At 30.9% G+C, this 16,981-nt stretch overlaps 1 protein-coding gene across 3 annotated transcripts in view; it reads right to left on the reverse strand.

Moving 5' to 3' along the window:
* The window catches only part of LOC124420792, a 37,066-nt gene extending 25,061 nt beyond the window's left edge, over positions 1-12,005 (reverse strand). Inside the window, exons 1-4 of one of the 3 annotated variants that reach the window (XM_046954933.1) lie at positions 11,512-12,005; positions 1,741-1,849; positions 1,505-1,536; positions 1,011-1,440 (exon numbers count right to left, since the gene is read on the reverse strand). In XM_046954933.1, the coding sequence (XP_046810889.1) occupies positions 1,011-1,425 (415 nt within the window). In that variant the 5' untranslated portion in view covers positions 1,426-1,440; positions 1,505-1,536; positions 1,741-1,849; positions 11,512-12,005. The remainder of the gene's footprint in view (positions 1-1,010; positions 1,441-1,504; positions 1,537-1,740; positions 1,850-11,511) is intronic. The other 2 variants (XR_006941377.1, XR_006941376.1) reach the window with 2 other exon arrangements.
* Positions 12,006-16,981: the final 4,976 nt, after the last annotated feature.

Genomic DNA, 16,981 nt, shown 5'->3' on the forward strand with positions numbered 1-16,981 from the left:
AAAAAATAGTAGATAATATAAATCCAGCTTACTATAGCTAGTTTTCTTTGATCATCTGTTAGAAAGGTTGAACCCCTATAACAAAACCTAGGATCTAAATACAATGCATCAATAAAGGCTTTATTTTCAACTAAATTTTTTTTCCTCTTCTGCAGTGTTTCGAATAAGTATGTTGCTATGTAGTTGTTGCTAGTCATTTCTTTTAACTCTGTTTCACAAACCAACCACTCGGTATAAAAATCACCCATTATTAATTGTTTTGATTGTAAAATTGTTGTTGTTTCTGCAAGCGGTTTGAAGCATTTTTCAAAATTCTTTGCAAATTCCCAATCTACATTTACTTTAAAAAGAGAGTTAGATTTAACAATATCTTCTACTTTTACTAATGATTTGACCATTTCGTAGGTAGAGCCCTCGTGTTGTTGTCTAATGTTGGAATAGGACTTATTTGCAACTCCCTCATTTTTTTTTTCGTATGGCCTTTACACCCTTAACAAACTCAATGGTTCATTTATCTTTTTAATGGCATCCAATGATTCTAACTGAAGTGTATGTGCAGCACAATGTACAACCGATAAACTTTGGGATATGGTCGTATAAAAAGAGGGGAATATATCTACATCTAAATTCTCATCAGCATTTATATCATTTTCGCAATATTCTTGAAGAAGTTTAGAAGTTTTGATGACATTGGCACCATTATCAGTAGTAAGTAATAGAATACACTCGGCTAATATCTATGTTGTATTGCTGAAGTGCATCTAAAACTTTTTGTTTTAAATATAAAGCAGAATGTCGTTCAAAAAATTCGATCATTCCAATGGTATAAACCATTATTTCATAGTTTTGAATAAATTGAATGTTTATACCCATTAAACTACGGTCCATTCTGCTAGCAATATCTAGCTTAAGACATTCATACTTATTTTTCAAAATACCTGTTTATTTAGGACGAAATATTTTGGTCACATTATTCTACAAGAAATAACTAATGATAATTTTCATAATACCTGTCAATTCAGAACGAAGTGTTTTACTTATATTATTCACATGCGTACTGATGGATTTTGAATTGAATTTGACATCATATGCTGTAGTCCAAGGTTGTAAAAGTTTTTGAAATACTTCATCGTCAAAGAACCTAAAAGGCATATGTAGTTGCGAAACTGTTTTGCCAATAATTTTAAGGTATTCCTTCTTATCCATTTGTAATGGTACCAATACCATTTTTCTTTTCTTTGACGATGATGGAAGGACATCCGAATCTAGCATAACAAAATCCTTATTATGTAGTTGTTGATAATGTCTTTTAATATTTCCCATGTGAAATTTTAAGACCTTATCACACACAAGGCATTTGGCGTGTTCCTTATCCTCATCGACATTGACGAGATCTTCAGCGATTGTTTTTTTTGCACGACCCATTTTATATTTTTTTATCTATGTAATATGTATATAATCACTAAATCACTTAACAGTTACAAACGAAAATTTTAAGTCTTACCTTATTTTCTTTACAGGAAATTAAATCTCGTTCTTATTATGAAATATTCCCAAATTTTAAATATGTATGTAGTATTTGAGTTTGAAAAAAAAACGATCATTTGAAAAAAAAAAACAATTTTTATATTGATTGAAAAAGATATTTTTTAATTTCAATTGTGAAAGATTTTTATGTTTGAAAATAAAAATTGTTCTTAAGCTAAATAATTTAGAAAATAGATTTCAAAAATAACTTACGTATATAAGCTCAACTTTATGCTAACATTTCACACTTCACTAATTGTGCTCTATTGTACATGAGGTTTTTTAGTACTCACACCGCAATTTGTATTTCAGATGACGGGATCTGAAAGGAAAATCAACAATAGGTAAACAATGGTTATACAATAAATTATTAAAAAATATTAACAATATGTGTAAGCATTTGTTTAACACTAATGAAACTTCAATTAATTAACCTTAAAACTTTTCTTAATAAGGCATTAATAATTTTCTAATTAATTAATTGATTGAACACATACATATACGTATGATAAATTTGCCTATATACATGTACATATGTAAATATTAAGAAATCTAAAACTAAGTAACTAAGTAACTAACTAACTAACTAACTAACTAACTAACTAACTAACTAACTAACTAACTAACTAACTAACTAACTAACTAACTAACTAACTAACTAACTAACTAACTAACTAACTAACTAACTAACAAACTAACTAACTAACTAACTAACTAACTAACTAACTAACTAACTGACTAACAAACTAACTAACTAACTAACTAACTAACTAACTAACTAACTAACTAACTAACTACCAGACTAGAACACTAACCACTAACCTAACGGAGGCCACATCTAACTAACTAAGTAACCAACTAGTTAACTATCTAACTAACTAACTAACTAACTAACTAACTAACTAACTAACTAACTAACTAACTAACTAACTAACTAACTAAATAACTATCTAACTTACTAACATCTAAGAGCTTTCCCGGTTTATATTACATTTACTACTGGGTGTTTTCTGTGAGTAAGAACAAAAGCCTTCGTTAATCGAAAGCGTCTCTACATCTCGGAAGTTAAGCATCTTGGCAGCAAATGGTCAAAGATAAGATTACTTGAGTACTTTAACAACGTACTTGTATAGGCATCCGCCGAGCCATTTAGAAGAGTTACGACTGACGTGTAGGTTACACAAAAGGGTGGTAGCGAGTCGTCTATTCAGCTTACCCAGTGTTTGAAATATATAACCGAAAAATAAGTCCAACACGGCACATCTTGTGAGCATTAGTGGCTTTGTATAGGCATCCACCGAGCCATTTAGAAGAGTTACGACTGAAGTGTAGTTTACACAAAAAGGTGGTAGCGAGTCGTCTATTCAGCTTACCCAGCTTACGCAGCTTACCCACGATATTGAGACTTTCCCAATTACAAGCTTAAAATGCGAGTGCAGTAATGAAATTTGACACCGATAATTTCAATATGAACCGAAATCTCTCTACCAAATTTTACGAGGATCAGTCCATAGTTACCCCACCGAAAATGACTACAACGCTCATTACTGGTTGAACATTATAAATTTAGTAATTTGCATGTAATTTGTATGTATGTGTGTGAAAGATTTAGAGATTTTCAAAATACAAATACATATAAAATTATGTTCTACACAGTTATGCGCGTTTAACTGATTTTCGGGAGGGCACCTTTTATGGGAGCTATGACCAATTATGGATCGATCCAAAAAAACTTTCAATGTAATATTTCTGTATACAAGAGCAATACTTGTACCAAATTTTATATCGATATCTTAATTTAGTAATGAGTTATGCGTGTTTAAGTGATTTTCGGGAGGGGACCTTGTATGGGAGCTATGACCAATTGTGGACCGATCCAAAAAAGATTTAATTTTAATATCTCTGTATATAAGAGCAATACTTGTACCAAATTTTATATCGATATCTTATGTATGGGAGCTATGACCAAATATGGACCGATCGAAAAAAATCTTCAATTGTATTATATTTGTATATAAGAGCAATACTTGTACCAAATTTTATATCGATATCTTGATTTACTAATGAGTTATGCGGGTTTAACTGATTTTCGGGAGGGGACCTTGTATGGGAGCAATGACCAATTATGTACCCATCCAAACAATTTTTCCTCTGAATAAATTCTATTGTCATAAAATTTTAATTTGTGAAATTTTGTGAAGATATCTGCATTACGACGGAAGTTATTAACAAAAAACCAAATTTCCGAGAATTTGTACTTTTGTATGGGAGGTATATGAAATTGTGGACCGATTCTGGCGATTTTACGCAAAGATTAAGCTCTTGTAATGAAACGAATGTATACCAATTTTTATGGAATTATCTTGTATATTTTTCGAGAAAATTACATCAGAATGTGTAAAAAATGCCTATTTTTTCGAGGTTGTTTCAAATTTTGATTCATAACTTTTCCCGATGTGAACCGATTTTGGCCATTTTCAATACCAAACAACTTAGGAAAACAAAGAACATTTTGGATGAATTTGGTTAAATTCTATTGCTTCGTTTTATCGTGAGCGTGTTTTACACAGACAGACGGACATAGCTAGATCGACTCAGAATTTGATAAGGACCCAGAATATATATTCTTTGTTGGGTCTCAGATGAGTATTTCTTGGTGTTACACACGGAATGATAAAGTTATATATACCCTCTATCACCACTGATGGTGGTGGAGGGTATAAAAATTGGTCTACGAGATTTAAGGATAATCGGTTCATAATTAGTTTTACCCCCGTATAAGGTAACCTTATGCTAACCAATGCTATTCGACATAAACTAATTTTAAGCTAAAATCTCTCTACCTCTTTAACTCTGTATTTAAAATAAATAGGGAATTGAAATCTTGCTACCATCGAATCCGAAATCTTCACTATCTATAGTTGAACCCCCTTTAAGAGAACTATTTCAAATATTGCCCTGATGTTCACATTAGTGTCGATATGTAATAATAATATATTCAAAATATCAAAAGCACAGCACGCACTTGGAAACAGCAAATGTGACAAAGTGACTGTCATAAAATAGCAAATATTGCCTGACTTCAATTATAGTAGAACTTTACTGCAATATATACATATATTTTTTCAACACCAATTAACAATTCTACTTTTAAATGAATTGCATTTGTGTCTTAGAAGGTGAGATGAAAGTACATTAGGAGTATAGTGTATAATGATACTTCACTTTAGACTAATACAACAAAATGACAATTACAATAACTTTGTTTGGAAAAAAGTTACTACAAAAGAAACTAGCGCAACAATAATAAAAGAAAACTATTGTACTTGTAGTACTATTTTGGATTATTTTTGCTTGCTGCTGTTGTTGTGGTCTCTTAATTTTCAACTTTATTCGATTGTGTTCTCTAAAGTTATTGGTTCTACACTGAACGTGACCAAAAGTGTACTTTAACACGTACCACTTTTATAGTTTGAATAACTAAAATCTATACACAGATATATATGCAATATGACTACTTACTTATTCAAGCAAAAGTTGCACATTGGGGCTAGTACATTTTAGAAATTACATGGTATAATGCTATTCAGCTAAGTTGAATTAAAGCAAATCTTTTGAATTCATGTAAATATATTGTATTATATTAAAATCACTAAGATGAAAGCTATTCAGCTGAGCTGAATTAACTGAAATTCTATACCTAAGTATTTTTACTTAATATCATATAAAAAACAAAAAATTTAGCTTGCTGAATTGACATTTTATAACAAAAATGTATACACAAATACATATGCAATGTCACTATTTACTTTAAACAAGCTAAAGATGCATATTGGAGCAAAAATTTTGTTGTATAATGCTATTCAGCTAAGCTGAATTAAGGTAAATCTTTTGAATTCATTTAAATATATAATATTTTGTTAAAATTGATAAATTTAAAGCTATTCAGCTTAGCTGAATTGACATGAAATTCTATACTTTAGTATTTTAAAGCAAAATTATGTAAAAAGTATTAAATTCAGCTAGCTGAATTGAAATTATTACATTTTTTAAAAAAAAAACTTTAATTTTAATTTCTTTCATACCATAGTGTTTTATTTTTCATACTTTTTTTCTTTAGCTGGGAATAGGAAAAGGAAATACAAAGAACACTCCAAGTAGCAAGCAAACTTTAACACCGCAATGCAGCCAATAGTTAAAATAAAGTATATAATTGTTATAGCAAAATCTTTGCCAACAATAGTACGATTTTCATGTTCTCTTTATGTGCTCGATATTTTATTAATAGTAACAATATTTAATTGATTCTATTGATTTTAATTAAAAATGTGTTTATCTTTTTTTCTATTATTTTGATATTGCTTTCCTTTTAAAGAAGATTTTAAATTGTTTACAAATGTTGTATGTGCTTGCGGTTTTGTCTCAGCAACGCAAAACAAACGTTTTAAAATTTTAATTTAATTATAAAATTTTCTCAAAGACAAAATTTGGATATTTTACTTGATTTTAGTATGATTAATGGTGATTTAGTATTTGTCAAGACAAAAATAATAAGTATATATTGGCGAGGCCAACCATAAAATACCCTACACCTGTATACGAATAAAATGTGGTTTAGTTTTCATAACAAAGCATTTAAGTTGAATTGTACCTTGCCTCAGATATACTTAAGAAATTTATTGTTTAATAAAACGGTGGATATTTAAGTAAATTTTTTATGGAGATTTTTTATAGGGGCTAGAATCAAATATAATTACAAAGTTCATGGTCATCAAGGCTAATATTTGGTTTTGCAGCTTTTTCCTGAGATATGAGTATATTAAACATAATTATGAACTTAAGCCCTATTTGGCGGGTTCAGTTGTATGAGTCCTACGTGAAATAATGGATCGATGATAATTATTTTCAATAGACAAAAGGCTACAAAATCAAGTTCTATACTAGCTTTGGTGACCCTGATGAACTTTATAATTATAGGGCCTCATTTGACCCTAGCTCCTATAAAAAGCCCCCATTGAAATCTTTCTTAAATATCCACAGTTTTATTAAACAAAAAATGGCTTGAGTATATCTGAGGCAATAGAGTGCTCCAAGCTTGTATGAAGGAAAAAAAATTTATCCTACAGGCCGTCCACCACCCCTCTAGAATTGTTCTATGGGTTATGAAAATAAGTCGTGCAAAAGATTAGGTCAATAGGATTACGTTAACTGGTGCCGCAACGGCTCTGAAGTTTGAAGATGCATTTACAAGGGGAAAATATGCAATTTTTTCAGTTTTCACAAAAGTTTTGTCATTAAACAATTTGTTTTGCATTTTATTGTCAAAGAATCGTAATGTACACAGAATTAGCGTTACAAAAAGATAAAAAACACAAAAATTGGTTGAAAAATGTAATATTTATTAAAAATTCCCCAGGCCATTATCATGTCTTAGAGCACTTGAATTCGAAATATGATAAAAAATAAACATATTTTTGAAAATATTCTAATAAAACAATTGTATTACTCAAAATATATCTGTAGTTACTTGAATATGAGTTTTTGTCCTTATATAATAACGTAAACCTGTTCTCAGCTATGTTCGAAAAATTTTGATAATTTTAACAGTCGTTTCAAAATTCAAATTTTAGTTTTTTTTGTGACTTTGTTAAACAAATTTCAATATTTTTTGGAGAAATCATAGGGATTTATGGACAACAGATTAGGGAATAAATCAGTAAAAAATTAGGTCAATACCTCTTACAGTTTACCTGTACCTGCAATTTGAATTAAGCGGATTTCGAGAAAAACGCATTTGTATGTAAAATTTTGCAAAATTAGCCTTTTTATTATATTGTTGTGTATTTTAAATAAAACCTTTTGTAAATTTATTAGTAAACACATATTTCTAAATAAAAATCATGAGTTTCATGCAATTTGGACACCATTAACCCATAAACTTCAAAGGTCAAAGGTCAAATTTTGTAATATTTGAAATTTTTGATGAAAACTAGTCGAAATTGTTTCTATTTTAGGTAGATTATCATAAAACTTAACAAAGTTATTTATTAACAACCTATATTTACAACAATAGTGAAAAAATTTTATAACCCATTTTGGAGCACTCTACTGAGGCAAGGTACAATACAACTTAAATGCTTTATAGTGAAAACTTGATATTTGGCCTTTAAATTATATTGATTATAGTGTTTTTTATAAAGTTGGTCGGTTATGACTGTTACTAAAAAATTCATGTAGGGTATAAATAATGTTAATTTGAAAAGATATAAAAAGAAACAACAATTAAAATGTATGTGAACATCTTAATGAAAACTATCAATGTAAATAAAAAATACTTATTATAACACTGAAATAACTAGAAATAAATACGAATCTCTAGAAGTAAGATACATATATTCAAGTGCATACTCAAAATAGCCATATAAAGATAGACAGACATTCATTCTAGCATATAACGAAGAAGCAACAGAAAAATAAGTATAAGTAGACAACGTACAACGTGATCATAATGATACACTTTAATTAATTGGAATGCATGCAACACATAACCATGTACACTTTACAAACACTCAACAAGTGGAAAATGACAGCAATACATATGTCAGGCATAACAGGCAACCATCAAACGAAATATTACTGCGCTTGAATTAACATGAGTTGAACTGAAAAACATATTTAAATAAACACTCCCCTTTGCACTATTTTACATATAAATTTCAAATAAGAAGATGCCAAAAGACAGAAGACACCCGTAGTAAGATATTTCAAATAAATACAAAATGTTATATCATATTGAAAAGGGGCTTCTTTGTAACCAATTCAGTTTTATATCAGCTATAGTTCAGATTCATGAAGACAAATTAAAAATTAATTAATAAGTTTTTTATTTATCTGCAAATTTCCCTCACATTATAGAAAATGTTGAAAAACATTTAAATTTTTCAAAAAGTAGACTTCATTATCTTTAATATACAACAATATAAAGTACATGCCTTAACAAATTTTCCATAACTTTTCATTAAAATAACCAATGCTTACTATGCACTTCTCATTTGTTCATGCACCAACATCTGTCTGCGTTATATTGTTGTTGTTTTCTGTGTGTAGACGAGAGTGTTAAGAGGACTTAAGTGAACTCCCTTCAACGACAAAGCACACATATTTGGTAATTGTAGACAAAACAACAGTGTTCACAAAAGTAGATAAATTTTCAGTAAAACAGTTTTTAATAAAAATTTATATAGATAGATAGATATATAGATAGATAGATAGATAGATAGATAGATAGATAGATAGATAGATAGATAGATAGATAGATAGATAGATAGATAGATAGATAGATAGAAAGTAAAGATAAAGCACTCTTGTTTTACTACAGCCAAAAGCCATAGCTAAGGCCTATTTGGCCATTCTGTATAATTTTTTTGGGATCCTTACACATTTTATGTATAACGATATAGTCTGCATAACAGATTTAACACTTTCAGTCCTTCAACATCAATACCGACTACAATAACAGCAATTTGCAAACGAAGGAAAGTCGGGTCTTAAAGCTGAACTCTTGATTGTCTTTAAGCATAAGACTATTTCTCTAGCCCCGCCTTCTCCATATATCCATTAGAGTCCATGATCAGTTTCGTGATTTATTCTATATCTTACAAATTTAAGCTCATGTCATCAACAAGGGTTTTGGTTAGGAATTTCATAATAATTTTGTTTTATCTTAGTGTCCGATTCCTTCCGATGGGCGAAAGGTTTTGAACTTTCATTGTTACCCTGAGTTTTCTACATTCTACTTTTCCTTAGTAAAACCCACAATTTTTCAATTAGTTTTAAACTTAGTCTTAAATTTAATCGACATCGGAGGTGGATAAAGTTTTTTTCAAAATAAGAATATGCCCCTATTAATAAAACGAATTTCAAAAATATCAAATCTTTTCAGAAAACAATAACCATAGGGTAGAAGGGGGACCATAGCCATTTTTTTTTTGAGGCGGGATAGGATAATAGATAATTGATAAACGAAAACAAGATTCGATAATGCGATAAAATCGATTTTCAAGTTTTTCGCATTGACAAATGTGCCCTATGGCGAATGATCCCCCTTCTACCCTATTTGAAAGCGCACACACAAAATATAGAATCGTATTTCTTAAAGAAAGAAATGTTCTTTTAACATAACTCATATAAATCTTCTAAACATACGGACATCTCCTCAAGATTTTAATTGTCTTTTGAATAAGCATATAACCCTGCCTCTGCCCATACCCTTCTCCATTGTTTTATAGATAAGTTATTCATTGTATATAAAACATTTAATAGTCTCATTAACTGGTATTTTTGGTGTGAAAATCCTTTAAATTACCATGAGTGTATCAAAACTATAACAAAGTAGTAAACAAACATACATTCATATTCCGTATATGTGTTAGATGTCGGTGGTTGTGTTAATAATTATCACAACAACAAGAAAAAATAGTTTATTTTTGTTTTCCTCCCCCCCTTTTTGAGTGTGGAAAACTAAAAAAGGGATTTATTTTCATTCATTTTGTTTACACTTGAAATACACACGAAGTACTTTAGAATGACATTTCACTATTTTCACACTTAAATATTTGTTGTTCAAGGAGTTACTATTTTGGGGGAGGGAGTTGAAAGTGTTTGTAAGCTGTTAGATTTCTTCCTGCTATCTTTTGATAGTTTTTCTTTCGTTGTATGTTTTTTTTTATTATTTTCATTATTAAATATTTATTTTTTGCATAAATTAACTTGATACTATAAGAAAATTTTGAAACTTATGTTTGTTGTTCCTTTTTTCTGATTATAATTCTATATGAAAATTGCATTAAATTTAAATGCTAAATACTAGCAAGGGGAGTAAATTTTAATAAATTCTAAGATTTGAAGAAATCTTTTTGTATATATTCTATAATATAACTTCTTAATGGCTATTTTAATTATGCTTGATCACGTTTTATTACTGGATTTTATTGGAGTTTTTTGGTTTTAAATAAATATTTGCCGAAATAAATAGTTTTTAACATCGAAAGAAATTCAAGTTTTTACCATCACATCGGATTTTAAAGATATCGATGTTTGTTATTTGATTGACATGCATTCTGGTAAGTTCAGCAGATGTAACGTATTGAATATTAAAATGCTATTAGAACCTGCCCATAGCAATGAGTCTAATAAACCCATGTTAGATACAATGTATTTCCCCAATAATCTATTCCACTTGGCGACAAGGACTAAACATTCGGAGAAAGAAGGGGAAAAACCGTTTCCTCTAGGCATACTTGCAAGTCAGCTGCGCCTATTTTGAGATATAGCGTAACACATTGAAATTAGGTACCAGCCTTTTAAAGAATAAACCTTAAGATAATACTTTGAATAAAACCCAAACCCTATTTGAGTTATTTCATAGGATTTTCGTAGTCCCACCCATCAGCCCATTATTCTATGTTTATAACAAGTATATTCGTACTTTCATTGGTGAGTATTTACTAGATGAATATGGCTCCCTTAAAGTCCAATATTCCAGTAACATATTTTCCGATTTTGTTAATGAGTATTGTAGGTAATGTAGTTATTTCATACATTACTTGGTAAGGAGTTGTCATTGTCAATAACATTAATTATTTTTTTAATAGAATTTGGAGTTAATGTTTCTAAACTATAGACTAGACTATAGACTAGACTATAGACTAGACTATAGACTAAACTATAGACTAAACTATAGACTAGACTATAGACTAGACTATAGACTAGACTATAGACTAGTCTATAGACTAGACTATAGACTAGTCTATAGACTAGACTATAGACTATATACTTTATGGATTTATATCGATTTTTTATTTTCTCAAATAAACTTTTTAATTTATTTATTTATAATATTTTATTTATAATATTATCTTAGACTTATACATCATTATTTATTATATTAAATATAAATAAAGAAAAAAGTGCAGTTAGTATTACCTTTTATGTATTACTGTTAAGGTAATCCCTGTTGTTTAATAATCCTTGTTTAATCCTTGCTTTATTGTTGTGTTTTTATATTTTTCTTTTGTGGTTTTGTGTTGTTTTCGTTTATTGTTGTAAAAGTTGTAAAATAATGTTATTATTGTGCTAGCTTTGCAAAATACTTATTATGAATTGTATGTTACTTTAATCCTTTTTAAACACATACAAATACAAAAATAAATTTTTCTGCATTTTTGTATGCTTTATTTTTGGCTAAATTATGTGACTTTTTTAATGAAAATATTTTGCCCTTGTTAAGTTTTGAGAACTTGTTGAACAAATTTTTCATTCGCATTACTTTTTTTTCATTTCTTTGTGAAGCTATGAAATTGTTTTCTTAAAAGAGCATTTCCAGATTTAAATCACAATTTCGTAAAATTTTTGTTAAAAATTGTTATATACGTGTTTCAACTTTTGAGTACCAACTGGTTTGAATATCCCGGCAACACTGAACTTACTTTGTTTATAAAATTTATGAATTGTATACATTTGACTACACTGTTCACATACAATATTTTTTTAACAAATGGTAGAGTATACAAATTTGTAATGGTGTACATAATAAGAATATCCCATTCACACAATCGAAACATTTGCTTACTTATGTCAAACAAAATAATACTCAGAGCACAAAATGTTGCCTGACTGTAGGAGCTATGTTGTATAGAACATATTGGAATGTATGTTTCTATTTTTATGTTCCATTTATGTATTAATATTGTGGAACGAGTACATTTGCTCTCAAAATTTGTTAAAGAGTGAGAGTACAATCTTTAAATTATTATAATGAATTTACTTCCCAGTCTGTGTGTCATGGCTCATGCGTGTTTATGTTTGGAATTTGTTACTCCCAATTTTGGTTCATTATATAAAGTAGTAAATATTCTAAAGGTCTCTCAATTTCTACAAAACCCTTGCCAAGTTAGGAAGTAGTTCTAACTAGTTTGATGGTCATGATGATGCTAATAATGTAGGACATGTAAAGATTATCTCACACATTATTATCCAAGTCCTTCAAATATACATGTAACAGTTTATGTTAACAGAGAAAGAGTAACTTTTATTGGTTGTTGTTATTTTTCAATTCTAGGACTTTCAAAGAATTTTTCATGTGAATTATATATGTTCAAATACTATATAATGCTACGATCTTAGGTTGGTTTAGCTAGAGATAACGCACTCATGGAAATGTACATAGAGTACTATAAAGAAGAATCACAAGACAAGATCCGAAACTCTGACCTACTGACCAACGCTTTTCTTGATATCATATAACTATAAAGAAGAATCACAAGACAAGATCCGAAACTCTGACCTACTGACGAATGCTCTTCTTAGTATCACATAGCTTAATAATACCTAAGACCGCGTTGGTTTGTAAAAAGCTGTAATCGTATAGTATACCAGAGGTAAGATCTATATCTACATACCAAGCCACTCGGGAGTAATCAACACAAAACAGCTAATGTAAAAGCTTTAAAAAGAAAGGTAACTCGAGAAAGTTAACCAGACGAACGCAAAACCATTTGACGCAACAAGTACGGAATAGCAATTTGGATGAATGAAACTTATAAGGCCCTTTTGGAATAATGAAACGGTAGATATAATCATAGAGAACCTATGCGTTGACCCTTACGAGAGCAAGACGAGAATTTTGAGATAGGAATGATGGTATGTATCCTGAGCTTTATCAAATTGGATTTGCGAATTTAGACGAATGTAGAGCATGTAGAAAGGAGAGGGAAACTGTAGATCACTCTGTCGATCTTTTGCCGAAATTACATTAAATTATCTTGGAAGTGATATTATTCCGGATAAAACAACATTAAAGAACATAAAACAAACGTCTAGGGAACTAAGTTTCTGATCAACGGACGATAATAACTTTAAAAGAAAAGGAGCGCACAACAAGTTTGAAAGTAGCTTAAGTGTATTTTGTCCCGGCAAGCAAACCACCAGTACTAGTAGCACTTGAGGTTTATGATAACTAGTAACATATGTTCCATCGATTTTAACGTGAAAATAATGCTTTTTCGGTTCAGAAATGGCGAGTTTGACCTAAAAGAAAAACCGCTCAGTCCAGATAAAACTAATTTTAAAAAATTTGAATGCGTAGCTAGTGGAGAATCGGTTTCAATAAAACATGGTTTTCTGAGTCCATCGCTTATTACAGCCAACAATTTAAAAGCATTTGTGGCAGTTATATGTGAAGATTGTTGTCAAACGCAGCAGGAGTTTAAAAAATTATTGGTATCTACTCATCCAGCAATTTCAAAAGGGTTTCGATCGAACAACAGTATTCATCCAAAAGCAGAATACGATTTGAAGTTAAGAGATATTGAGGGAGAAATAAAAATTTCCAAAATATTTTTTGAACGCCATAAAATAAAGTATTTTTTAACCAATCATTATTAAAATTACTCGTCAAAAATGTTATGAACTATTGGAATTTTTCCTAAAAATCAAAATAAATCTGTACCGGTTAAAAGTGCTTCATTTTATTTAATCGATCATTGAAAAAAAATCATAAAATGATGCTTACTATGTTGCGGTAACTGTTGAAAACTATTTAAAAAGAAGCATGAGTTGTGAAGTTTGACTAATTATTGTTTCCATCAATGCAGAATACACACACACTCTCTCTATCTCTCTCTTTCTTCTTTTTGGGGCATTTTACATTGTTCAAAGACCGCAACTTCGTTTGATTGCAACCCCAAGGAATAGAGGTGATACCAGGACCTCTGGCCTTTCGGGGCTATGAACCGCTGATGATTAAATGTATACCCGGCCTGACCTTGAAATGAATTGAAATGAAGTCGAACCAATAGAACCAAATAATCTGGTACCACGGGGGACCGGAAGCCAGCAGGTCAGAGATTTGGACTTTGTCTTATTTCGGTTATTGGAGAGATAACTTTGGGATACAAGGGATGATTGTAGGAGTATACGGATTCTTCTTGCCCATATATTTAAATTATGTTATCGAGTGATCTTCTTTATGACTGCATCGAATGAATTAAAAGTGTGTTGAGTTGAATGGTTGGCGGAAACCATAGGAAATATTAACCTCTATCCCTTTTTAGTGTTTTCTGGATCGATATATTACTGTCCCTAATCTATTTGTAAAGTGAATATGAAATCTTAATATTTCTTAAATGTTCAAATAACATAAAGAATTAAATGTTTTATATTTACATACATAAATGTTTTTAATTTAAACTGCAATAATTTTAGGCCTTGTGTTAAAAAAAATGTAGTCAATTAGTTTAGAGAATATAATTACATTATTCTCTTTCCATTTGTAAAAATTTAACTAAAAAACTCTAAATTTTTAAATGTTGTTAACTTGAAATGTTTTATGCAGCCTGTTCGATCTTTTTAAAATAAAAAGTTCCTTTAAAAGATATATGAACAAAACCTAAAAACTTGTTGCTAATAATTTCATAAATTTTAGAGAGCAACTTGTAGGAGATAGTTGCAATATGGATGCTATGTTTAGATACATATTTGTGGATTCATACAAGTTGCTGGAGAACAAAAATATAGGGTTTCTGAAACCTGATTTTAAATAGTTTTCGAAAAATCGTTGTAGTTAAAAATTATTTTAACCGCTTACTTTGGGTTGCCCCTAGTCTTCGGCTATATAGATAACAAGATATTTTTACATGTGCTTATCATAGGTTACAAGAAGACGGTCAGTCAAAAAACTAGTCTAAATGAGATAATGCATGACCGACTCACTTGGGTCCACAAGATGATCCCATTTGGTTAAAGAATCGATGAGCTTAATTTTGGTTTTTTTAAGTGTTTATTCTATAGATTATTTTCCATCGAAAATAATCTATAGAAAAGAGATAAGAGGTGCTACCAGAAATACTGATGGTCAAATGTTTTATTGGGCTTACTTTGTAATGATACGATATAGGAACGAACAAGAGAACCACTTAATGGTAACCAGTTGCGGAGCAGAATTTCGCACTTTATCTTGTCTCGTTTATGTTACCTTGGCGAAACCTCCGTCTTGGTGTTATTGCAATCCCGGATAGAAAGAGGTGGCCAATACCTCTAGTCTGGCCAGGACTGAAAAATTGGTTACAGTCTACTGCTTGGCTTAGTCCTTGCATAGATTGTCAGAGGTCATACCAGAGCACCGCATAATCTGGCACTACGGGTGGCCAATTGCCTGGAGGACTATGTCCTGGCTGGTTAGTTGGTTGAGGTTCCTTCAGGATCAACGTAGTGGCTGTGTTTTAAACCCAAATTCGCGGGGAGAGTAAGTGGCGGTTAAAAGACTGATGCATAATAGTCAATATTTCGGGATAAGTTCGGTGCTGCTGCCGAAAACAACAGATACCCCGCAGTTGAGTGTCTGTGGAACTAAGCATTGGAAATTGAGTTGCTATTAATTCTATATGGTACGGGATGAATGTGTCGTATGAATGAGATGTGTGCTGGGTTGAATGATGATGGATGAAAGGTATCATATACATTTGATACCATAGAATTTTCCTTCCTTGTCCAGATATGTTCAGAGTTTACTCTGTTCATATCAGAATTACCACAGTATGTCCCAGTGAGTAAGAACAATGGTTACGGCTTATTGATGAATCGTACTTCGGTTACTTTTACTGCTTATGTCTCTAGGTGCTGTTGCCCAATCAACAGAGGCCATTCAATGGTCAGAGATTAGATAGCTCGAGTACTCCAGCTCGAGAACCAATGTACAAAAATTGCCACTTGCGTTCTTCATTGAAGAACAAAGGTGCGATAGTAGACCGTTCTCAAGTCTACCCAGTGGATGAAAAAGACCACCGTGAGATAAGGCAGTCAGGGCAGGTGCTCACGTTACAACTCTCGACATTCCTGTCTCGTTTATTAGAGAGGCCTTTTCGGGTTGTGGTTTAAAGTTTAAACTTTAAACCCACGAACCACACAGAGAAGTGGTTGCGGTACTAAGCGTTGGAAATGAGTTGGCATTAAATGTAAATGATACACAATGATCCTGGATGTAGGGTATACGCAACTTACCTACCTGTATACCCAGAGTGAGTATGTTGGAAAGTGTTCTGGGTTGAAGGGTGATGAAGGAAATGTATCTAATGATACCATTTAATTTTTTTCTTTCTTGACCAGGTATGTCCAGGTTTACTATGTTTATACCAGATTTAACACTAAGTGTTCTTCATGAGTAAGAATACGTTTTCGGTTTATTTATAAGGATTTGTGTTTCGATCTACCGGATACGTTTCTAGGTGCTGTTGCCTACTCAAGAGAGAACATTTCATCTGTTTGTCTGTAAATGAAAGTGATGTTTTTATCATATTGGTCAGAAATTACCTCGAATACTTAAGGACCTTTGTACAAGAACCGGCAGAACGATGTTGTCTGGCCAGCTTATCTAATCGTATGAAAACTGTCTCAACTA

Source organism: Lucilia cuprina, chromosome 6 (genome assembly GCF_022045245.1).
Source record: "Lucilia cuprina isolate Lc7/37 chromosome 6, ASM2204524v1, whole genome shotgun sequence".
Classification (NCBI taxonomy): Eukaryota; Metazoa; Arthropoda; class Insecta; order Diptera; family Calliphoridae; genus Lucilia; species Lucilia cuprina.